The 24,084-nt window shown below is 49.8% G+C and overlaps 1 protein-coding gene across 1 annotated transcript; it reads left to right on the top strand.

Moving 5' to 3' along the window:
• Positions 1–1,161: 1,161 nt before the first annotated feature.
• On the top strand, positions 1,162–24,065 carry LOC129844169 (syntaxin-17-like). The gene is made up of 8 exons (XM_055912585.1): positions 1,162–1,318; positions 1,887–2,070; positions 2,209–2,274; positions 4,944–5,136; positions 5,336–5,454; positions 5,608–5,658; positions 12,462–12,548; positions 22,441–24,065. Exons 2-8 carry the CDS (start codon positions 1,948–1,950, stop codon positions 22,687–22,689), a joined length of 888 nt encoding a protein of 295 aa, XP_055768560.1. The 5' UTR covers positions 1,162–1,318; positions 1,887–1,947; the 3' UTR covers positions 22,690–24,065.
• Positions 24,066–24,084: the final 19 nt, after the last annotated feature.

A 24,084-nucleotide genomic window follows, 5' to 3' on the forward strand; every position in this document is an offset into this window, starting at 1 on the left:
GCTATTAAAAGGGATGGCAACTATTTGAGACTCTGTGTTTAATTGAAGTTTTATGGGAGACACACATCTGAAACAACACAATGTTGTGGTGCGATGTGGGTGTCCAGACTTTCACTGTCTGCTCAGCTCCTCCCCCTCAGTCTGCTGTGGCTTTACCTTTCTGCTGCGGGAGTTTCCCTGTGGGACTGGACACACACCAGGGGAGCCCCCCTGCAGGCTTGGTGTTTGAGGCCCAATGACATAAATAGAGAGGCCTCCTCAAACGCTTTCCAAACAGCACAGGAAGTGCGTGTATGTGTGTGTGCGTGTATGTGTATGTGTGTTAAATGTTAAAGGTGATGACAGAGGTACAGAGGCTTGCTATAGATCTGCTTATCTCCCAGCAGGACCAGGGGCGCATGCTGCTCTATCCCCAATATCACACACAAACACACACACACACACACACACACACACACACACACACACACACACACACACACACACACACACACACACACACACGCACTCACACACGCACACACAAACACACATATACAAACACACAGTCACAGTCACACTCACTCACACACACTCTCTCTCTCTCACACAAACCCCCACACACACGGACAATAGAGAGCCACAGGAGATGGCATGTCCATAATAATCCACTCTAAGCCTAGTGCTGTGCTGGCCCAGCCAGACCATGCACCTGGCACCACTCCACCCTCCTAGCAGCTCCACATCATAGTTTGCGTGCGTGTGTGTGTGTGTGTGTGTGTGTGTGTGTGTGTGTGTGTGTGTGTGTGTGTGTGTGTGTGTGTGTGTGTGTGTGTGTGTGTGTGTGTGTGTGTGTGTGTGTGTGTGTGTGTACATGTGCGTGCATGCATGTGGTGATAGTCCGACTGAGTGGAAATTCTAGCTGTTCTCGCGCGTCACACATTGGTCGATGTTATTTGCCTGACATGATCAATATTGTCTACCCAATCAATATAGATGTACAACTTGGCGGAAGTTCAATTCCCGCTTTTACAAAAATGTATATGAAATCAGTCACTCATCTCTTGCTATAATATTCACTATTGAACTTCATTCAATAACGTTCAATTAATCAGAAAGGTTACTCTATAGGACTGCTGTAGATTCAGCCTCAAGGGGCGGACCGTCTTCTCTGTGGGCTAAGGTTTTAGATCGGAAGTAATTCGTCTGCGCGCAAGGAAGAGAGTTGTTTACAAACAGAAGAGAAAGTTGGACATGTAGCTAACTCGAGACAAACAGTTACGAAATAGCCTAGAAGAATGCATCACCCAAGTTTTACACTCATGGGTTTTTACTTTAAGTAAGTAATATGTTCACGGTTTGAAAATTAAATATGATTTAAAGTTTGAATAGTCAGCTGTGCTGGTTAGCTTGCTAACATACTGTTAACGTTAACTCACCTGACAGACATCTGATTCTGGCAGTTATAACGTTATATTGTTACTTTAAGAGCACAATATAACGTTATAACTGCCAGCTAGCTACCTCGGTCAAAATGTGTTTTAATGTGTCATAATTACAGACATTTCTTCTCTCTGGAACAAGCAAAGTTTTCTGTTTTCATTTGTTCCCGGATGTTGTCGTTTAACGTCATTAGTTAGCGAGCTAACAGCTCGAGCCAGGCTCTGAGACCCTGTTATTCAAACCTTGGGCACGAGGGAGTTAGCAAAGTAGGGAGTCAGCTCCCTACTAGCCAACAATGGTATGTTGTGATGTGTTTGGCATTGGGTTACAAGGAGAGGTGTGTGTGTGTGTGTGTGTGTGTGTGTGTGTGTGTGTGTGTGTGTGTGTGTGTGTGTGAAACAGGTCATGTGGTTGTGTGTGACACGCTGATGTTTGATGTATACCTCCTCCCTCCTGTCTTCCAGGTAGTTGAGTAAGAGGAGCAGGTGTGTATGGTTGCAGGTGTGAGAACCCACCCGGGGTCAGATGTCAGAGGAAGGGGGCAAGCTGACGCTGAGGCGTCTTGAAGGGCCGATCCACAAGTTCACTAAAGTAGCCCTGCCGACAGACCTAGAAAGACTACAGAGACACCACAGCAATATACTGAAGGTAACACACACATATACACACACACACGCAAACATATACACACATATATACACACGCAAACTAAAATCACCGACCATTGGAAGTTACTGAAGAACCACACACAGAGAAGCAGCAACTGAACTTGTTATTGTCTTACAGTTCCAGCATAGTGGACAATGGGATCGCCTTCATCAGGAGCACATCAATGCCAGCCGCACTGTGCAGGTAAAACATAGACACACGCACACTGGCCTTGTGCTGAGTATATACACTATGTTGTGACTGTGTGCTGTGTGCCTGCAGGAGATCAGGAGTGTGTATGTCAAATTGAGTGTGTGTTTTAAAAGGGTCTGTGTGTGTGTGTGTAAAGTGCTGCACAGTGTGTTTTCACAATGACACCACCATGTCTCTGGAAGTGAAGGATTCACCCCCACATCCTTCCCTCACACACACACACACACACACACACACACACAAAACACACCATTCCCTCAAACCCCTTGGGAGGGGCAGAGTGCTTTCCTGTGTGGCGTGTGTGTGTTTCTGTCTGCTGGGCTGGGTGTGTGTAAGGAAGCTGAAGATGGGTGATGATACACAAGGACATGCAGCACAGATAGAGCCTAAGAGAAGTAGAGAGAGAGCCTTTCTTGCCACCAAACTCTCTAGGCAGGAAGTGAAGTCTCTAGCAGGAAGTGGGCTCCTCTGCTTTCTGTATTTCTGTCTGCACACCTCTATTTTCATCCATCACTCATCTATTCATCCCTTTCTCCTAACTGTGAATATGATTATAGACCCCCCTCTCTGCTGCTCATCCCTTTGAGGGAATAGGTTAGGTAGTTTAGACAGCACACTACAGATCACTTCCACACTCCATTCCCCCAGGGGGCAGCAGCAACCTTGTCCAGGTGGTTGATAAGCACATTCGGTGCTGTCAATTAGGGTGATCGTCAGTCAGAGTACCAGCTCGGAGAGCCTGCTGGTTTGTTTTGCGGTCTTTTAGTTTGGGCCTTTGCTATTTTTCCTTCTTGAACATATTTATGTTTAGTCACCATCTGAACAAATACTAATCCACTTGGACCGGCCGACCAAGAGGCGAAGACGGAGCTGGCCCTGGACCTACGGTAAGGTAGCTGTCTCCTGGGTACATACATTCACACCTAGACGCATACGCTGATTTCTCACACAGACACACGTCAAATCAGGTTACAGACCAGTTAACTAGGCCTAAGACCCTCTAGACTTAGTGAGTGCAACAATATTAGCAGGCTAGTGAATCGGTTTGGTAAGGCCCTGTGTGTGTGTTGGTGTGGCAGGGCCTATTTAACAACGTGTGGCTGGTTTCACTTTCTCCCTGGTGTTTACTGTGTGTTTGTCTGCAGAGATGGAGTCCTGCTGCTTCACATGCCTGTCTGTCCCCCACTGACTGACTGGCTGACACACACAGTCACACACACACTCCGCTGGCTGAGTGACTGACTAACAAACAGCGGTCTCAGGGCCCCCCCCCTCCATATCCCCTTCTCCCCAGAGATGACAACAGCCTGAAAACACACATATGGACCAGTTACACACTCCTACACACCTTTCAATCAGTAGCCCTTAGTTCTGTAAACGCCTTTTGCCCCCAAAAATTACTGATTTTTAATAAATCCTCTTCGATGTAAAGTCCCCTGTTTAGGGGACCTGCGTGGTTCTGATACCGGTTCTGACTGAAATGTTTGCTTATAAATCGATCGAGTTGGCTTGCATTGAGCAGTAGCCCTGATTCTTACAGACACAGTAGTATGTCTCTTCTGCCTGTATGAAGCAGCATATGCCTGGAATCCTTACACCGTAATGCAGCGAGGGGGAGTGGTTTCATCACTGTACCACATTCAGATCGATTTATAGCCAGTAGTCTAAAATAATGAATAGATTTGAAACAAAACCCACTTTCTGTTTGTGATAGACGGACACTATTTATATGAGATAAAGCCTAACGAGTTCAGGAAATATTCACAGTGGTGGGGGCAGACGTTTTGATCAAGAGACCTTTAGAAAATCTGCCCATTTTCTCAAACAATAACTATACAAATATGTATTATACAGAAATCTTATAGTTAGTCGTTTTATAAATTGATGATACTTGATATTTAGAACAAATAAGTCATTTCAAGCCTTATTTATACAGTTTAGTTATAGGATATCCATCATATAACAACATATTTGTATCATGTTTGTGCTGTGTACTTGATCGTGTGTCTTGAAAAGTGACTATACCTCACCAGTCTAACTGTTTTACCAGAAAGGTGACAATTGAACCTTAGAGTTTGCAGCATTACTAGTTATTGTTTATGGCCCTCTCATGGTAAATAATGATTTTAGGGGATTAAGTAGATTACATTTAAGAGGTTTTAACCAACCTTCTCCAGCAGCGCAGAGAGTTCATTCACCTGTTAATGTTCTTATTGTTGATCTTTGTGTTGTGTTCTTTGTGTGTGTGTGAGTGTCTCTGTGTGTGTGTGTGTGTGTTATCTGTGAAGCATATGCTAACAGGTCTTTAGCGTTCTGACAGGTGTGTCTCCCCGTGGCCATAGCGGCTCAATGCTAATCCAGTCTGCAGCTGTGTGTGTATGTTTATTCATCATGTCTAATTAGCGTGGGAGCATCTATTGGTCATAACCTCCTGACCCCTGCTTTGATCTGCCCTGGGGCTGATGGGTACAACCAGGGGAGGCGATCTGACACCCTCCTACTTCCCCCTTCTCACTCCTCCTCCCAGCAGAGACACTGGAACCTGTCTATCTGTATGAGGGTGTACTTCTCTCTCTCTCGTGCCTCTTTTTTTAATCTATCTGTTGGGAAGTTGAATTACTTGTTGAACCCGCTCTCTCACTCTCTCTCCCTCTCTGTAGCAGTTGAGGGCTAATGTTAGAGAGATGGAGAAACTATGTGGACGTGTCCGCCCGGAGGACGGCCCCGCCCTGGAGAGGCTGGTTCAGCCAATCAGAGACCGAGCATCTGCTGCCGCGCAAGACTTCCTACTGCTGCATTCTAACCCCGCCCCTCTGCCACAGGCACCACGCCCCCCAGACGACTCATCCGCAGGTAGCACCGCCCCCTTCCCCTCTATTCAATATATCAGTTTATTCCATTCTATGGCAGCCATGTTAGCTCTTCCTTTATTGACCAATAAACCAACTAATAAATCATCTAAATGCTCATTATGAATTTGAGAATTTCAGAAGCAGTAACATGTCCAGATGTAAAGTTGGTTACTCTGGTTCTCACTGACCTTGTCCATTAGATGGTTCCCATGGTGATGATGTGGGCAGGGAGCCCCCTCCTGTCAATCAAACGCAGCTCCTCCTCCCAGTGATCCCCCTCAACGAGAGTGCTGCCGAGTCCTGGGACACCCTGGAGGAGGTGGGAATATTTGGGCCCCTTGTACTGTTTTCAGAAATTGTCTTAATAATAGATTAAGAGATCATAATATTTATTAATGTCTTTAATATGTCATATAGTAGGTTTTTGTTTGTGTGTTATTGTTGCTGTGTTAATATGAGTTTGTTTTGTCAGGACCTGAAGGAGCTTAGCGGTTTGGTGACAGAGTTCTCTCTGCTGGTCCATGTGAGTATGCTATGTACAGTGCATTCGGAATGTATTCCCCTTGACTTTTTCCACATTTTGTTACGTTGGAGCCTAATTCTAAAATTGATCCAATTGTTTTCCTCATCAATCTACACACAATACCCCACAATGACAAAGCAAAAACTGTTTTGTAGACATTTTTGCAAATAAAAACTGAAATATCACATTTCCTAAGAATACTTTGTTTAGTACTTTGTTGAAGCACCATTGGCAGCGATTACAACCTCAAGTCTTCTAGGGTACGACTCTACAAGCTTGACACACCTTTATTTGGGGAGTTTCTTCCATTCTTCTCTAAAGATTCTCTCAAGCTCTATCAGGTTAGATGGGGAGCGTTGCTGCACAGCTATTTTCAGGTCTCTCCAGAGATGTTCGATCGGGTACAAGTCGGGCTCTGGCTGGGCCACTCAAGGACATTCAGAGATTTGTCCCGAAGCCACTCCTGTGTTGTCTTAGCTGTGTGGTTTTCATCAAGGATCTCTCTGTACTTTGCTCTGTTTATCGTTCCCTCAATCCTGACTAGTCTCCCAGTCCCTGTAGCTGAAAAACATCACCACAGCACGATGCTGTCACCACCATGCTTCACCATAGGGATGGTGCCAGGTTTCCTCCAGATGAGGCTTGGCATTCAGGCCAAAGAGTTCAATCTTATTCCAGCAGACCAGAGAATCTTGTTTCTCATGGTCTGAGAGTCCTTTAGGTGCTTTTCAAATCAAATCCAATTTTATTGGTCACATATACATGGTTAGCAGATGTTATTGCGAGTGTAGCGAAATGCTTGTGGCAAACTCCAGGTGGGCTGTCATGTGCCTTTTCCTGCGGAGGGGTTTCTGTTTGGCCACTCTACCATAAAGGCCTGATTGGTGGAGTGCTGCAGAGATGGTTGTCCTTCTGGAAGGTTCTCCCATCTTCACAGAGGAACTCTCGAGCTCTGTCAGAGTGACCATCAGGTTCTTGGTCACCTTCCTGACCAAGTCCCTTCTCCCCCGATTGCTCACGTTGGCTGGCTGGCCGGACGGCCAGCTCTAGGAAGAGTCTTGGTGGTTCCAAACTTCTTCCATTTAAGAATGATGGAGGCCACTGGGATCTTCAATGCCGCAGACATGTTTCGGTACTCTTTCCCATATCTGTGCCTCGACACAATCCTGTCTCGGGGCTGTACGGACAATTTCTTCAACCTCATGGCTTGGTTTTTAATCTGACATGCACTGTCAACTCTGGGACCTTATACAGACAGGTGTGTGCCTTTTCAAATCATGTCCAATCAATTGAAATTGCCACAGGTGAACTCCAATCAAGATGTAGAAACATCTCAAGGATGATCAATGGAAACAGGATGCACCTGAGCTCAATTTCGAGTCTCGTAGCAAAGGTGCTGAATACTTATGAAATTAGCAAAAAATATATTTAAAAAACTTTTCATTTTGTCATTATTGGGTATTGTGTGTAGATAGATGACGACAATTTTTAAAATGTAATCTGTTTAAGAATAAGGTTGTAACATAACAAAATGTTGAAAAAGAGAAGGGGTCTGAACACTTTCCGAATGCACTGTATGTACTGTGTGTGTGTGTGATTGAGTGCTGACAAGGTCAGCAGACAATGCCTTTCTGGTGTCTAATGAGACAGGATGAATGACAGGGACAGGGCTACATAACACAGATAGCGTGCTGCGGCTACGCTAACCATGCTGTTAGCACACAGGGCAGTGAGGGCACTGACAGACAGTGTAGTGAGCGACAGCTAGCCTAGCGTCTGTCTGTCTGGTTGGATTCATGCTGGGGCTCCTTAGAGAGCAGGTCACAGCACAGGTTACTGGAGTGGGGCTGCAGGCAGGTGTACTGCTGGGAGAGGGGGGATGGTAGAAAATGGGCCATAGGGGAGAGGTGGGAGACGAGAGAGGATAGGAGAGAAGGGGGCTGTGTGTCCATGGGGAGAAGAGAGGAGAGTGCCGTGGGAGAGAACCCAGGCAACAGGGCGTATGGTGGGCCAGGAGGAAAACAGACAACTCCGATTAGCACTCTATCCTCTGGGAACGAAAGAGCGATAGGAGGGAGAGTGGGAGGAAGGGAGGGCTTAAACATGGTGAGAGAGGAGGGCAGAAAGAGGTGTAGAGAGAGAGATTTGGGAAGGGAGAGAGAGAGACGAGACCGAGAGGAGATTGTTTTGAAGGAGAGAGCATAAAGATGTTTTAGTGCTGTGGTCTCTCTGGGGTGACTGGTGTCGTTCAGGGACCAATACTCAGCCTCTCAACCACAGGGTAAACACTGCTGTGTGTTGGTGTTTGTACCTGCCTGGGGGTTTGAGAGAGAGAGGGAGGGAGAGAGGCAAGTTGAGATGTTCAGACGCAGCCTGCTAGTGTCTGACTGAAGCACTCATCTCCCCCTGTTACACTGGCTGGAGCCTAGAAGCTCCACATCCACCAACAACCATACATACATCTGGGGTTTAAAGGGAGGGAGGGTGAAGAAATGGGAACCGAAGTGAACATGAGAGTGGGGGAGAGATGTGAGGACTGAGGCGAGGAGTAAAGGCGTCAGCATGCTTCGGTTCAGAACGAGTGTGTTCGCATAATCCCTTAAAAGACCTTTGTTTGAAATACCAAGCAGATCTTAGTCGCGCAATTTTACATCCAAGATGTTTGGTGCAGTCTCCTTGAATGACATCAAACATTTAATTGAAGAATCCCTACTGTTGACCAATCACAGATGAAGAGGCGTAGACTTCGGCTACCGACTTCGGCTTGCCTGGAGAAAATGTTTTGTTAGCACGGCCGGAAAAACCCTCACCGAAGACCAAAACTAACAAAAGCGTTACAAAATGCAGTCATAATATATGCGTGGCTGGGAAGCATGCGGACACCTTAAGGGAGAGGAGAATGATGGAGGGAGGGAGGGAGAGGACTGTAAAGGAGAGGAGGGAGTTAGGGGGCAGTAAGGGAGAGGGAGGGAGTTAGGGGGCAGTAAGGGAGAGGGAGGGAGTTAGGGGGCAGTAAGGGAGAGGGAGGGAGTTAGGGGGCAGTAAGGGAGAGGGAGGGAGTTAGGGGGCAGTAAGGGAGAGGGAGGGAGTTAGGGGGCAGTAAGGGAGAGGGAGGGAGTTAGGGGGCAGTAAGGGAGAGGGAGGGAGTTAGGGGGCAGTAAGGGAGAGGGAGGGAGTTAGGGGGCAGTAAGGGAGAGGGAGGGAGTTAGGGGGCAGTAAGGGAGAGGGAGGGAGTTAGGGGGCAGTAAGGGAGAGGGAGGGAGTTAGGGGGCAGTAAGGGAGAGGGAGGGAGTTAGGGGGCAGTAAGGGAGAGGGAGGGAGTTAGGGGGCAGTAAGGGAGAGGGAGGGAGTTAGATGGCAGTAAGGGAGAGGGAGGGAGTTAGGGGGCAGTAAGGGAGAGGGAGGGAGTTAGGGGGCAGTAAGGGAGAGGGAGGGAGTTAGGGGGCAGTAAGGGAGAGGGAGGGAGTTAGGGGGCAGTAAGGGAGAGGGAGGGAGTTAGGGGGCAGTAAGGGAGAGGGAGGGAGTTAGGGGGCAGTAAGGGAGAGGGAGGGAGTTAGGGGGCAGTAAGGGAGAGGGAGGGAGTTAGGGGGCAGTAAGGGAGAGGGAGGGAGTTAGGGGGCAGTAAGGGAGAGGGAGGGAGTTAGGGGGCAGTAAGGGAGAGGGAGGGAGTTAGGGGGCAGTAAGGGAGAGGGAGGGAGTTAGGGGGCAGTAAGGGAGAGGGAGGGAGTTAGGGGGCAGTAAGGGAGAGGGAGGGAGTTAGGGGGCAGTAAGGGAGAGGGAGGGAGTTAGGGGGCAGTAAGGGAGAGGGAGGGAGTTAGGGGGCAGTAAGGGAGAGGGAGGGAGTTAGGGGGCAGTAAGGGAGAGGGAGGGAGTTAGGGGGCAGAAAGGGAGAGGGAGGGAGTTAGGGGGCAGAAAGGGAGAGGGGGGGAGTTAGGGGGCAGTAAGGGAGAGGGAGGGAGTTAGGGGTCAGTAAGGGAGAGGGAGGGAGTTAGGGGGCAGTATGGGAGAGGAGGGAGTTAGGGGGCAGTATGGGAGAGGAGGGAGTTAGGGGGCAGTAAGGGTAGAGGGAGGGAGTTAGGGGGCAGTAAGGGTAGAGGGAGGGAGTTAGGGGGCAGTAAGGGAGAGGGAGGGAGTTAGGGGGCAGTAAGGGAGAGGGAGGGAGTTAGGGGGCAGTAAGGGAGAGGGAGGGAGTTAGGGGGCAGTAAGGGAGAGGGAGGGAGTTAGGGGGCAGTAAGGGAGAGGGAGGGAGTTAGGGGGCAGTAAGGGAGAGGGAGGGAGTTAGGGGGCAGTAAGGGAGAGGGAGGGAGTTAGGGGGCAGTAAGGGAGAGGGAGGGAGTTAGGGGGCAGTAAGGGAGAGGGAGGGAGTTAGGGGGCAGTAAGGGAGAGGGAGGGAGTTAGGGGGCAGTAAGGGAGAGGGAGGGAGTTAGGGGGCAGTAAGGGAGAGGGAGGGAGTTAGGGGGCAGTAAGGGAGAGGGAGGGAGTTAGGGGGCAGTAAGGGAGAGGGAGGGAGTTAGGGGGCAGTAAGGGAGAGGGAGGGAGTTAGAGGGGCAGTAAGGGAGAGGGAGGGAGTTAGGGGGCAGTAAGGGAGAGGGAGGGAGTTAGGGGGCAGTAAGGGAGAGGGAGGGAGTTAGGGGGCAGAGAGGGAGGGAGTTAGGGGGCAGTAAGGGAGAGGGAGGGAGTTAGGGGGCAGTAAGGGAGAGGGAGGGAGTTAGGGGGCAGAGAGGGAGGGAGTTAGGGGGCAGTAAGGGAGATGGAGGGAGTTAGGGGGCAGTAAGGGAGAGGGAGGGAGTTAGGGGGCAGTAAGGGAGAGGGAGGGAGTTAGGGGGCAGAGAGGGAGGGAGTTAGGGGGCAGAGAGGGAGGGAGTTAGGGGGCAGTAAGGGAGAGGGAGGGAGTTAGGGGGCAGTAAGGGAGAGGGAGGGAGTTAGGGGGCAGTAAGGGAGAGGGAGGGAGTTAGGGGGCAGAGAGGGAGGGAGTTAGGGGGCAGTAAGGGAGAGGGAGGGAGTTAGGGGGCAGTAAGGGAGAGGGAGGGAGTTAGGGGGCAGTAAGGGAGAGGGAGGGAGTTAGGGGGCAGTAAGGGAGAGGGAGGGAGTTAGGGGGCAGTAAGGGAGAGGGAGGGAGTTAGGGGGCAGTAAGGGAGAGGGAGGGAGTTAGAGGGGCAGTAAGGGAGAGGGAGGGAGTTAGGGGGCAGTAAGGGAGAGGGAGGGAGTTAGGGGGCAGAGAGGGAGGGAGTTAGGGGGCAGAGAGGGAGGGAGTTAGGGGGCAGTAAGGGAGAGGGAGGGAGTTAGGGGGCAGTAAGGGAGAGGGAGGGAGTTAGGGGGCAGAGAGGGAGGGAGTTAGGGGGCAGTAAGGGAGATGGAGGGAGTTAGGGGGCAGTAAGGGAGAGGGAGGGAGTTAGGGGGCAGTAAGGGAGAGGGAGGGAGTTAGGGGGCAGTAAGGGAGAGGGAGGGAGTTAGGGGGCAGTAAGGGAGAGGGAGGGAGTTAGGGGGCAGTAAGGGAGAGGGAGGGAGTTAGGGGGCAGTAAGGGAGAGGGAGGGAGTTAGGGGGCAGTAAGGGAGAGGGAGGGAGTTAGGGGGCAGTAAGGGAGAGGGAGGGAGTTAGGGGGCAGTAAGGGAGAGGGAGGGAGTTAGGGGGCAGTAAGGGAGAGGGAGGGAGTTAGGGGGCAGTAAGGGAGAGGGAGGGAGTTAGGGGGCAGTAAGGGAGAGGGAGGGAGTTAGGGGGCAGAGAGGGAGGGAGTTAGGGGGCAGTAAGGGAGAGGGAGGGAGTTTGGGGGCAGTAAGGGAGAGGGAGGGAGTTAGGGGGCAGTAAGGGAGAGGGAGGGAGTTAGGGGGCAGTAAGGGAGAGGGAGGGAGTTAGGGGGCAGAGAGGGAGGGAGTTAGGGGGCAGTAAGGGAGAGGGAGGGAGTTAGGGGGCAGTAAGGGAGAGGGAGGGAGTTAGGGGGCAGAGAGGGAGGGAGTTAGGGGGCAGTAAGGGAGATGGAGGGAGTTAGGGGGCAGTAAGGGAGAGGGAGGGAGTTAGGGGGCAGTAAGGGAGAGGGAGGGAGTTAGGGGGCAGAGAGGGAGGGAGTTAGGGGGCAGTAAGGGAGATGGAGGGAGTTAGGGGGCAGTAAGGGAGAGGGAGGGAGTTAGGGGGCAGTAAGGGAGAGGAGGGAGTTTGGGGGCAGTAAGGGAGAGGGAGGGAGTTAGGGGGCAGTAAGGGAGAGGGAGGGAGTTAGGGGGCAGTAAGGGAGAGGGAGGGAGTTAGGGGGCAGTAAGAGAGACGAGGGACTTAAAAAAGCTCAGGATTGATCATAGTTACGACTGAAACCGCTACAGAAAATGTATACCTGTTGTCTGAATATTGTCTATCCATGTGTAATAAGTAGCTAATGTAAAAAGGTACCATGTCCATAAAATGTATATAGTATGTACATATAACAACAACTACAATAAGGAAGGAGAGAAGGATGGATGGTGTCCAGCACACAGGGAGAGAGGGACAGCTGCCACTCTGAATATTTCATGAGCTCCTCACAATAACCCCCCCAGACCCCCTCCTGCCCCAATATAACCCCCCCAAGACCCATTCCTACCCTAATATAATCTCCCCAGACCCCCTCCTGCCCCAATATAATCTCCCCAGACCCCCTCCTGCCCCAATATAATCTTCCCCAGACCCTACCTTTTCTACTTTATACCTGCATCACATACAGACACACATACAGACACACACACACACATCTGTGTTGCTGTGTTCGAGAGGGACCAAGTCAGCGGTGTGTGTCTCCAGTGTATAAACCCTGTGTGTGTGTGTGTGTGTGTGTCAGTCCCAGCAGGAGAAGATTGACAGCATAGAGGAGAACGTCAACACAGCAGCAGCCAACGTGGAGGAGGGGACCAGGAGCCTCGGGAAGGTGCGTGTGAGCGTGTACACGTGTGTGTGTGTGTGGTGTTTGGGAGATCGATGGCACTTTGCCTCCCAGCCATTCTACAACGTTTGTCCCTATTGATCCAGCAGAATACGGAGGAAAGCTGCAATTAAAGAAATAGAGAGAATAGATGGAGAGAGGGGTTAAGAGGTATCGTGATGGAGGGAGGGAGAGAGGGGTTAAGAGGTATCGTGATGGAGGGAGGGAGAGAGGGGTTAAGAGGTACCGTGATGGAGGGAGGGAGAGAGGGGTTAAGAGGTATCGTGATGGAGGGAGGGAGAGAGGGGTTAAGAGGTACAGTGATGGAGGGAGGGAGAGAGGGGTTAAGAGGTACCGTGATGGATGGAGGGAGAGAGGGGTTAAGAGGTACCGTGATGGATGGAGGGAGAGAGGGGTTAAGAGGTACCGTGATGGAGGGAGGGAGAGAGGGGTTAAGAGGTACAGTGATGGAGGGAGGGAGAGAGGGGTTAAGAGGTACCGTGATGGAGAGAGGGGTTAAGAGGTACAGTGATAGAGGGAGGGAGAGAGGGGTTAAGAGGTACAGTGATGGAGGGAGGGAGAGAGGGGTTTAGAGGTACAGTGATGGAGGGAGGGAGAGAGGGGTTAAGAGGTACAGTGATGGAGGGAGGGAGAGAGGGGTTAAGAGGTACCGTGATGGAGGGAGGGAGAGAGGGGTTAAGAGGTACAGTGATGGAGGGAGGGAGAGAGGGGTTAAGAGGTACAGTGACAGGGGGAGGGAGAGAGGGGTTAAGAGGTACAGTGATGGATGGAGGGAGGGAGAGAGGGGTTAAGAGGTACAGTGATGGAGGGAGGGAGAGAGGGGTTAAGAGGTACAGTGATGGAGGGATGAAGAGAGGGGTTAAGAGGTACAGTGACAGGGGGAGGGAGAGGGGTTAAGAGGTACAGTGATGGATGGAGGGAGAGAGGGGTTAAGAGGCACAGTGATGGAGGGAGGGAGAGAGGGGTTAAGAGGTATAGTGATGGAGGGAGGGAGAGAGGGGTTAAGAGGTACCGTGATGGAGGGAGGGAGAGAGGGGTTAAGAGGTACCGTGATGGAGGGAGGGAGAGAGGGGTTAAGAGGTATCGTGATGGAGGGAGGGAGAGAGGATTTAAGAGGTACCGTGATGGATGGAGGGAGAGAGGGGTTAAGAGGTACAGTGATGGAGGGAGGGAGAGAGGGGTTAAGAGGTACAGTGATGGAGGGAGGGAGAGAGGGGTTAAGAGGTACCGTGATGGAGAGAGGGGTTAAGAGGTACAGTGATAGAGGGAGGGAGAGAGGGGTTTAGAGGTACAGTGATGGAGGGAGGGAGAGAGGGGTTAAGAGGTACAGTGATGGAGGGAGGGAGAGAGGGGTTAAGAGTTACCGTGATGGAGGGAGGGAGAGAGGGGTTAAGAGGTACCGTGATGGAGGGAGGGAGAGAGGGGTTAAGAGGTACAGTGACAGGGGGAGGGAGAGAGGGGTTAAGAGGTACCGTGATGGAGGGAGGGAGAGAGGGGTTAAGAGGTACATTGATGGATGGAGGGAGAGAGGGGTTAAGAGGTACAGTGATGGAGGGATGAAGAGAGGGGTTAAGAGGTACAGTGACAGGGGGAGGGAGAGGGGTTAAGAGGTACAGTGATGGAGAGAGGGGTTAAGAGGTACAATGATGGAGGGAGGGAGAGAGGGGTTAAGAGGTACAGTGATAGGGGGAGGGAGAGAGGGGTTAAGAGGTACAGTAATGGAGGGAGGGAGAGAGGGGTTAAGAGGTACAGTGATGGAGAGAGGGGTTAAGAGGTACAGTGATAGGGGGAGAGAGAGAGGGGTTAAGAGGTACAATGATGGAGGGAGGGAGAGAGGGGTTAAGAGGTACAGTGATGGAGGGAGGGAGAGAGGGGTTAAGAGGTACAGTGATGGAGGGAGGGAGAGAGGGGTTAAGAGGTACCGTGATGGAGGGAGGGAGAGAGGGGTTAAGAGGTACAGTGATGGAGGGAGGGAGAGAGGGGTTAAGAGGGACATTTGGGAGGGAGAGAGGGGTTAAGAGGTACAGTGATAGGGGGAGGGAGAGAGGGGTTAAGAGGTACAGTGATAGGGGGAGGGAGAGAGGGGTTAAGAGGTACAGTGATAGGGGGAGGGAGAGAGGGGTTAAGAGGTACAGTGATAGGGGGAGGGAGAGAGGGGTTAAGAGGTACAGTGATGGAGGGAGGGAGAGAGGGGTTAAGAGGTACAGTGATGGAGGGAGGGAGAGAGGGGTTAAGAGGTACCGTGATGGAGAGAGGGGTTAAGAGGTACAGTGATAGAGGGAGGGAGAGAGGGGTTTAGAGGTACAGTGATGGAGGGAGGGAGAGAGGGGTTAAGAGGTACAGTGATGGAGGGAGGGAGAGAGGGGTTAAGAGTTACCGTGATGGAGGGAGGGAGAGAGGGGTTAAGAGGTACCGTGATGGAGGGAGGGAGAGAGGGGTTAAGAGGTACAGTGACAGGGGGAGGGAGAGAGGGGTTAAGAGGTACCGTGATGGAGGGAGGGAGAGAGGGGTTAAGAGGTACATTGATGGATGGAGGGAGAGAGGGGTTAAGAGGTACAGTGATGGAGGGATGAAGAGAGGGGTTAAGAGGTACAGTGACAGGGGGAGGGAGAGGGGTTAAGAGGTACAGTGATGGAGAGAGGGGTTAAGAGGTACAATGATGGAGGGAGGGAGAGAGGGGTTAAGAGGTACAGTGATAGGGGGAGGGAGAGAGGGGTTAAGAGGTACAGTAATGGAGGGAGGGAGAGAGGGGTTAAGAGGTACAGTGATGGAGAGAGGGGTTAAGAGGTACAGTGATAGGGGGAGAGAGAGAGGGGTTAAGAGGTACAATGATGGAGGGAGGGAGAGAGGGGTTAAGAGGTACAGTGATGGAGGGAGGGAGAGAGGGGTTAAGAGGTACAGTGATGGAGGGAGGGAGAGAGGGGTTAAGAGGTACCGTGATGGAGGGAGGGAGAGAGGGGTTAAGAGGTACAGTGATGGAGGGAGGGAGAGAGGGGTTAAGAGGGACATTTGGGAGGGAGAGAGGGGTTAAGAGGTACAGTGATAGGGGGAGGGAGAGAGGGGTTAAGAGGTACAGTGATAGGGGGAGGGAGAGAGGGGTTAAGAGGTACAGTGATAGGGGGAGGGAGAGAGGGGTTAAGAGGTACAGTGATAGGGGGAGGGAGAGAGGGGTTAAGAGGTACAGTGATGGAGGGAGGGAGAGAGGGGTTAAGAGGTACAGTGATGGAGGGAGGGGTTAAGAGGTACAGTGATGGAGGGAGGGAGAGAGGGGTTAAGAGGTACAGTGATAGGAAGAGGGAGAGAGGGGTTAAGAGGTACCGTGATGGAGGGAGGGAGAGAGGGGTTAAGAGGTACCGTGATGGAGGGAGGGAGAGAGGGGTTAAGAGGTACAGTGATGGAGGGAGGGAGAGAGGGGTTAAGAGGTACAGTGATGGAGGGAGGGAGAGAAGGGTTAAAAGGTATAGTGATGGAGGGAGGGAGAGAGGGGTTAAGAGGTACAGTGATAGGAAGAGGGAGAGAGGGGTTAAGAGGTACAGTGATAGGGGGAGGGAGAGAAGGGTTAAAAGGTATAGTGATGGAGGGAGGGAGAGAGGGGTTAAGAGGTACAATGATGGAGGGAGGGAGAGAGGGGTTAAGAGGTACAATGATGGAGAGAGGGGTTAAGAGGTACAGTGAGGGAGGGAGAGAGGGGTTAAGAGGTACAGTGATGGAGGGCGGGAGAGAGGGGTTAAGAGGTACATTTGGGAGGAAGAGAGGGGTTAAGAGGTACAGTGATGGAGGGAGGGAGAGAGGGGTTAAGAGGTACAGTGATGGAGGGAGAGAGGGGTTAAGAGGTACAGTGATGGAGGGAGAGAGGGGTTAAGAGGTAGTGTGATGGAGGGAGGGAGAGAGGGGTTAAGAGGTACAGTGATGGAGGGAGAGAGGGGTTAAGAGGTAGTGTGATGGAGGGAGGGAGAGAGGGGTTAAGAGGTAGCGTGATGGAGGGAGGGAGAGAGGGGTTAGGAGGTAGCGTGATGGAGGGAGGGAGATAGGGTTTAAGAGGTACAGTGATGGAGAGAGGGGTTAAGAGGTACAGTGATGCCTCCCGGGTGGCGCAGTGGTCTAGGGCACTGCATCGCAGTGCTAACTGCGCCACCAGAGTCTCTGGGTTCGCGCCCAGGCTCTGTCGCAGCCGGCCGCGACCGGGAGGTCCGTGGGGCGACGCACAATTGGCATAGCGTCGTCCGGGGTAGGGAGGGTTTGGCCGGTAGGGATATCCTTGTCTCATCGCGCTCCAGCGACTCCTGTGGCGGGACGGGCGCAGTGTGCGCCAACCAAGGGGGCCAGGTACACGGTGTTTCCTCCGACACATTGGTGCGGCTGGCTTCCGGGTTGGAGGCGCGCTGTGTTAAGAAGCAGTACGGCTGGTTGGGTTGTGCTTCGGAGGACGCATGGCTTTCGACCTTCGTCTCTCCCGAGCCCGTACGGGAGTTGTAGCGATGAGACAAGGTAGTAATTACTAGCCATTGGATACCACGAAAATTGGGGTGAAAATGGGATAATTATTTTTTTTTTAAATGGGAGGGAGGAAGAGAGGGGTTAAGAGGTACAGTGATGGAGGGAGGGAGAGAGGGGTTAAGAGGTACAGTGATGGAGAGAGGGGTTAAGAGGTACAGTGATGGAGGGAGGGAGAGAGGGGTTAAGAGGTACAGTGATGGAGGGAGGGAGAGAGGGGTTAAGAGGTACCGTGATGGAGCGAGGAAGAGAGGGGTTAAGAGGTACAGTGATGGAGGGAGGGAGAGAGGGGTTAAGAGGTACAGTGATGGAGGGAGGGAGAGAGGGGTTAAGAGGTACAGTGATGGAGGGAGGGAGAGAGGGGTTAAGAGGTACAGTGATGGAGGGAGGGAGAGAGGGGTTAAGAGGTACAGTGATGGAGGGAGGGAGAGAGGGGTTAAGAGGTACAGTGATGGAGGGAGGGAGAAGGGGTTAAGAGGTATAGTGATGGAGGGAGGGAGAGAGGGGTTAAGAGGTACAGTGATGGAGAGAGGGGTTAAGAGGTACAGTGATGGAGAGAGGGGTTAAGAGGTACAGTGATGGAGGGAGGGAGAGAGGGGTTAAGAGGTACAGTGATGGAGAGAGGGGTTAAGAGGTACCGTGATGGAGGGAGGGAGAGAGGGGTTAAGAGGTACAGTGATGGAGGGAGGGAGAGAGGGGTTAAGAGGTACAGTAATGGAGGGAGGGAGAGAGGGGTTAAGAGGTACAGTGATGGAGGGAGGGAGAGAGGGGTTAAGAGGTACAGTGATGGAGGGAGGGAGAGAGGGGTTAAGAGGTATAGTGATGGAGGGAGGGAGAGAGGGGTTAAGAGGTACAGTGATGGAGGGAGGGAGAGAGGGGTTAAGAGGTACAGTGATGGAGGGAGGGAGAGAGGGTTTAAGAGGTACAGTGATGGAGGGAGGGAGAGAGGGGTTAAGAGGTATAGTGATGGAGGGAGGGAGAGAGGGGTTAAGAGGTACAGTGATGGAGAGAGGGGTTAAGAGGTACAGTGATAGGGGGAGGGAGAGAGGGGTTAAGAGGTATAGTGATGGAGGGAGGGAGAGAGAGGGGTTAAGAGGTACAGTGATAGGGGGAGGGGGAGGGGTTAAGAGGTACAGTGATGGAACGAGGAAGAGAGGGGTTAAGAGGTACAGTGATGGAGGGAGGGAGAGAGGGGTTAAGAGGTACAGTGATAGAGGGAGAGAGGGATTAAGAGGTACAGTGATGGAGGGAGAGAGGGATTAAGAGGTACAGTGATGGAACGAGGAAGAGAGGGGTTAAGAGGTACAGTGATGGAGGGAGGGAGAGAGGGGTTAAGAGGTACAGTGATAGAGAGGGGTTAAGAGGTACAGTGATAGAGAGGGGTTAAGAGGTACAGTGATAGAGGGAGGGAGAGAGGGGTTAAGAGGTACAGTGATGGAGGGAGGGAGAGAGGGGTTAAGAGGTACAGTGATGGAGGGAGGGAGAGAGGGGTTAAGAGGTACAGTGATGGAGGGAGGGACGGAGGGGTTAAGAGGTACAGTGATGGAGGGAGGGAGAGAGGGGTTAATATGTACAGTGATGGAGAGAGGGGTTAAGAGGTACAGTGATAGAGAGAGGGGTTAAGAGGTACAGTGATAGGGGGAGAGAGAGAGGGGTTAAGAGGTACAGTGATGGAGGGAGGGAGAGAGGGGTTAAGAGGTACAGTGATAGAGGGAGGGAGAGAGGGGTTAAGAGGTACAGTGATGGAGGGAGGGAGAGAGGGGTTAAGAGGTACAGTGATGGAGGGAGGGGTTAAGAGGTACAGTGAGGGAGAGAGGGGTTAAGAGGTACAGTGATGGAGGGAGGGGTTAAGAGGTACAGTGAGGGAGGGAGGCAGAGAGGGGTTAAGAGGTACAGTGATGGAGGGAGAGAGGGGTTAAGAGGTACAGTGATGGAGGGAGAGAGGGGTTAAGAGGTACAGTGATGGAGGGAGGGAGAGAGGGGTTAAGAGGTACAGTGATGGAGGGAGGGAGAGAGGGGTTAAGAGGTACAGTGATGGAGGGAGGGAGAGAGGGGTTAAGAGGTATCGTGATGGAGGGAGGGAGAGAGGGGTTAAGAGGTACAGTGATGGAGAGAGGGGTTGAGTAGGGGGTGTTGTCAATGGAGAGTGCAGAGGTATGAAGTATTTAGAGGTATGAAGGGCTATTTAATAGCTCTTCAGGAGCAGCGTTTGGCCTCCCGCTGTTGGCTCAATACACACACCCCCCCTCAGAATAAAGTCAGACTGACAGCTCAATACCCACAGACATATTACAAGCTCAGTGTGGTATGTCGTGTGAGTTCTATACGGCTGAACAGACGCTGCGCGTACACACCCGTTTGTGAGTCTAGTTGCAGCCAAAATATCACAATATTTAAAAATGTACCACCTCTCACCCCATGTTTTAAATGGAACTTCAACTCAGTTCAACTTCCTGAATTGATGAAGTTGAAATGGGATTGAGCCCACATTGAGGTCCAGAATATTCTAGGGTATGGGTGTGGCTGTGCTGTTAAGGGATCCTGAGTGGCGCAGCGGTCTAAGGCACTGCATCACAGTGCTAAAGGCATCACTACAGACCTGGGTTCGATCCTGGACTGTATCACAACCGGCTGTGATCGGGAGTCCCATAGGGCGGCGCACAATTGGCCCAGCGTTGTCTGGGTTAGACGTTTTGGATCGAGTTTTTTGGGCTATTCGGGCACAATGTTTTTTCTGCTCGGCAACCCGAAGTTCAAAGCCGAAGTCTACGCTCCTTCGTCGGTGATTGGTCAACAGTAGGGATTCTTCAATAAAGTCTTTGTCATTCAATGAGAAACGACTCGTTTTCATGCACATTTTTTTATTAAGAAATACCGCACCAAACATCTTAGTTAGATGTAAAATACCGCACCAAACATCTTAGTTAGATGTAAAATACCGCACCAAACATCTTAGTTAGATGTAAAATACCGCACCAAACATCTTAGTTAGATGTAAAATACCGCACCAAACATCTTAGTTAGATGTAAAATACCGCACCAAACATCTTAGATGTAAAATACCGCACCAAACATCTTAGTTAGATGTAAAATACCGCACCAAACATCTTAGTTAGATGTAAAATACCGCACCAAACATCTTAGTTAGATGTAAAATACCGCACCAAACATCTTAGTTAGATGTAAAATACCGCACCAAACATCTTAGTTAGATGTAAAATACCGCACCAAACATCTTAGTTAGATGTAAAATACCGCACCAAACATCTTAGATGTAAAATACCGCACCAAACATCTTAGATGTAAAATACCGCACCAAACATCTTAGATGTAAAATACCGCACCAAACATCTTAGATGTAAAATACCGCACCAAACATCTTAGATGTAAAATACCGCACCAAACATCTTAGTTAGATGTAAAATACCGCACCAAACATCTTAGTTAGATGTAAAATACCGCACCAAACATCTTAGTTAGATGTAAAATACCGCACCAAACATCTTAGTTAGATGTAAAATACCGCACCAAACATCTTAGTTAGATGTAAAATACCGCACCAAACATCTTAGTTAGATGTAAAATACCGCACCAAACATCTTAGTTAGATGTAAAATACCGCACCAAACATCTTAGTTAGATGTAAAATACCGCACCAAACATCTTAGTTAGATGTAAAATACCGCACCAAACATCTTAGTTAGATGTAAAATACCGCACCAAACATCTTAGATGTAAAATACCGCACCAAACATCTTAGATGTAAAATACCGCACCAAACATCTTAGATGTAAAATACCGCACCAAACATCTTAGTTAGATGTAAAATACCGCACCAAACATCTTAGTTAGATGTAAAATACCGCACCAAACATCTTAGATGTAAAATACCGCACCAAACATCTTAGTTAGATGTAAAATACCGCACCAAACATCTTAGATGTAAAATACCGCACCAAACATCTTAGTTAGATGTAAAATACCGCACCAAACATCTTAGTTAGATGTAAAATACCGCACCAAACATCTTAGATGTAAAATACCGCACCAAACATCTTAGTTAGATGTAAAATACCGCACCAAACATCTTAGATGTAAAATACCGCACCAAACATCTTAGTTAGATGTAAAATACCGCACCAAACATCTTAGTTAGATGTAAAATACCGCACCAAACATCTTAGATGTAAAATACCGCACCAAACATCTTAGTTAGATGTAAAATACCGCACCAAACATCTCAGTTAGATGTAAAATACCGCACCAAACATCTTAGTTAGATGTAAAATACCGCACCAAACATCTTAGATGTAAAATACCGCACCAAACATCTTAGATGTAAAATACCGCACCAAACATCTTAGATGTAAAATACCGCACCAAACATCTTAGATGTAAAATACCGCACCAAACATCTTAGTTAGATGTAAAATACCGCACCAAACATCTTAGTTAGATGTGAAATACCACACCAAACATCTTAGTTAGATGTAAAATTCCGCAACAAAGATCTCCACGTCAAAATTAGTGACAGATTTCTTGAGTTATTTTAGATTAATTCCTACTATTTTGAGGAAGTGTATTCTGGCTACGGCATCTCTAAATGGACAAATAGTACTATTGCTGCTTTTTTCAGGTCTTTTAAGGGAGTATGCGTGCACACTCGTTGGGCTAGGCGTCAGCCGAACTGAAGCATGCTGAGGCCTTTAGAAGCAGTGTGTGTACATAGAAGAGGTGTCAGACACAGCAGTGTGTGTTATGTCATCAGGCCAGGTGCCATTACACACACCCCTGCTTTACCAACACCCTGTACTCTGAACTTTCAACTTACCTCTGGTTAATTAAAATGACCTTCGCTGCCATGAGGTGAGGGGGTGGGAGGGCGTTTGAACTGGATCCATTTAACTGTTAATCAACCGTGGGAGGGGGTAGTGTGTGTGTGGCAGAATGTTCAGAGGAGTCACTCATTTACAGCCATCAGTCTGAAGGAGCGTCTTCCTCTCTGAAGATAACAGTATTAATAAACACACACACACCTCATTTCTCCCATTTTAATAAATGTGGGTAATTAAAGTGTACAGCTTTGATGATGGTGTGTGCGCATGTGTTGCTGTTTGTGTGTGTACATTTGTGTGTGTGTGTGATCATGAAAGGCCAGGTAGATCTGAAGACTTCTCGCTTACTGTGTGTCTTAGAACATCAAAGGAATAACCCCCCCTGAGTGTGTGTGTGTTATATGTGCGTTGATTTGTCCCAAGCAAAGTTTCTTCTTATTTCTTTGTCTTTTTAATTGAATTTAAGAATCTTTATTGGCATAAAAAGTGAAGAAACCTAGACTGTCAATGCATGTAGTGACTCGTCTATCCCTCTGTCCTCTCTCCAGGCGGTGGGCTACAGGCTGGCCGTGTTACCCGTGGCGGGGGCAGTGTTAGGGGGGGTGCTGGGTGGGCCGCTGGGCCTACTGGTGGGGTTCAAGGCAGCGGGGGTGGCAGCAGCGCTTGGGGGGGGGGCTCTGGGGTTTGCAGGGGGGAACCTGGTCCAGAAGAAACGCAGAGCTAGAGTAGAGTCCCAGATGAACCAGCTCACTGCACCCCCTACAGAACCAGAACCACCGCTGGACAAGAACAAGTGACCTCTGATTGGTCGTGAAGGGACCTCTGACCTCCAGAAGCTTACACTGGTCCAGGTACTGCCCGACTACATTGCAGACGCATGCTAGAGCGTCTCTTTACTCTTTACTGTGGTAATAAGGAACTCCTCCTCCTTCTCGCTGCCAATAGACCGAGGAGAGGCCTACTGTGAAGAGAAGCCTGCCACTGGGATCTACCACTTCCCAATCAATAAGACTTTTAAACATCGTAGGAGAGCCTTGTTAAGGACCTGAGTGTGAAAGGGAGGTGTGTGAATGCTGTGTTAGTTAAGTGTGATGTATGTATATATGATGGGTCTGTTGGCTTTGTATTTAAAACTTTAAAGCAACTGTCCAGTGTTTCCAGATATTCTATTAAATATGACCTACACATTTTTACAATATAAATGAAATAGTTTTCCTTCCAAAATCTTTTAAATATGTTAAAAAGCAGCTTTTCTGTGTTGGAATGGTGTGGACGTATACTGATCTTAAAAATATTCATGCGAGTAGACCGCTGATTGGCCAGCTCATCCTCCTCAGGATGACATCATCCTCTGAGGAAACAGCAAATTTTGAGATACGTTTTTTTGTTCTACAATTAATATTTTGCCCACAAATACGAGTATAGGATGAGTCAACATTATTTGGGTATGATATTACAGAACTTTCACTGCACAGTTACTTTATGTGTATGATTATATATTATGAAAAGATGTGCATTATTAGTAGCAAACACTACAGCCTGCCTAGTTTTCTAACATAAGTCATGTTTGGTGCCTTTTAGTACAGACGGAGAGATGGTAGTTTTAAAGTCGTGTTTCTTGGACAGACTGTCTTAACTACCCTCAGTCTTTATCAAATACACACTCAGTGCCAACGCCAGACACTGCCTGGGTCGAGCAGTCACCCATCTCTCTCATGAACTTATTGATGTCTGTCTCTGTGTTGATCTGAGTCTGCTGCTCTGCTTAGAGTATACAGCTCATTAACAGAGGGAGGAGGGAGAGAAGAGAGAGGGAGGTATAAACAGCAGTAAATGTCAAGACTGTGTCCTGGTCTGAACCCTGCTGGAGAGGAGAGGCCTGCTCCCCCTGACAGACTGGGGTCCAGAGAATGAGTGATTGTGATTGAGAAAGGTTAGGAGGATAAACACAGCTGTCCTGGGTGTACCAGGTAGAAAGTTGTGATGTGTGTGAGGACAAAGTTTCCCCTCTTAAAAGTGCCACCAGAGAAACAGGTCACACCTGATGCCATCTACAACAGTGACCCCTGAACTCAGACCGGGACCAACTAAATATGGATGCTCTTAATCTATGTGATGATTTACTGGGGTTTTATATTGCCAAAGAAAACCAATAAAATCTGCTTCTGATGAAGGAATTGTGTGTGTGTGTG

Source organism: Salvelinus fontinalis, unplaced genomic scaffold, assembly GCF_029448725.1.
Source record: "Salvelinus fontinalis isolate EN_2023a unplaced genomic scaffold, ASM2944872v1 scaffold_0186, whole genome shotgun sequence".
NCBI classification, from domain to species: domain Eukaryota; kingdom Metazoa; phylum Chordata; class Actinopteri; order Salmoniformes; family Salmonidae; genus Salvelinus; species Salvelinus fontinalis.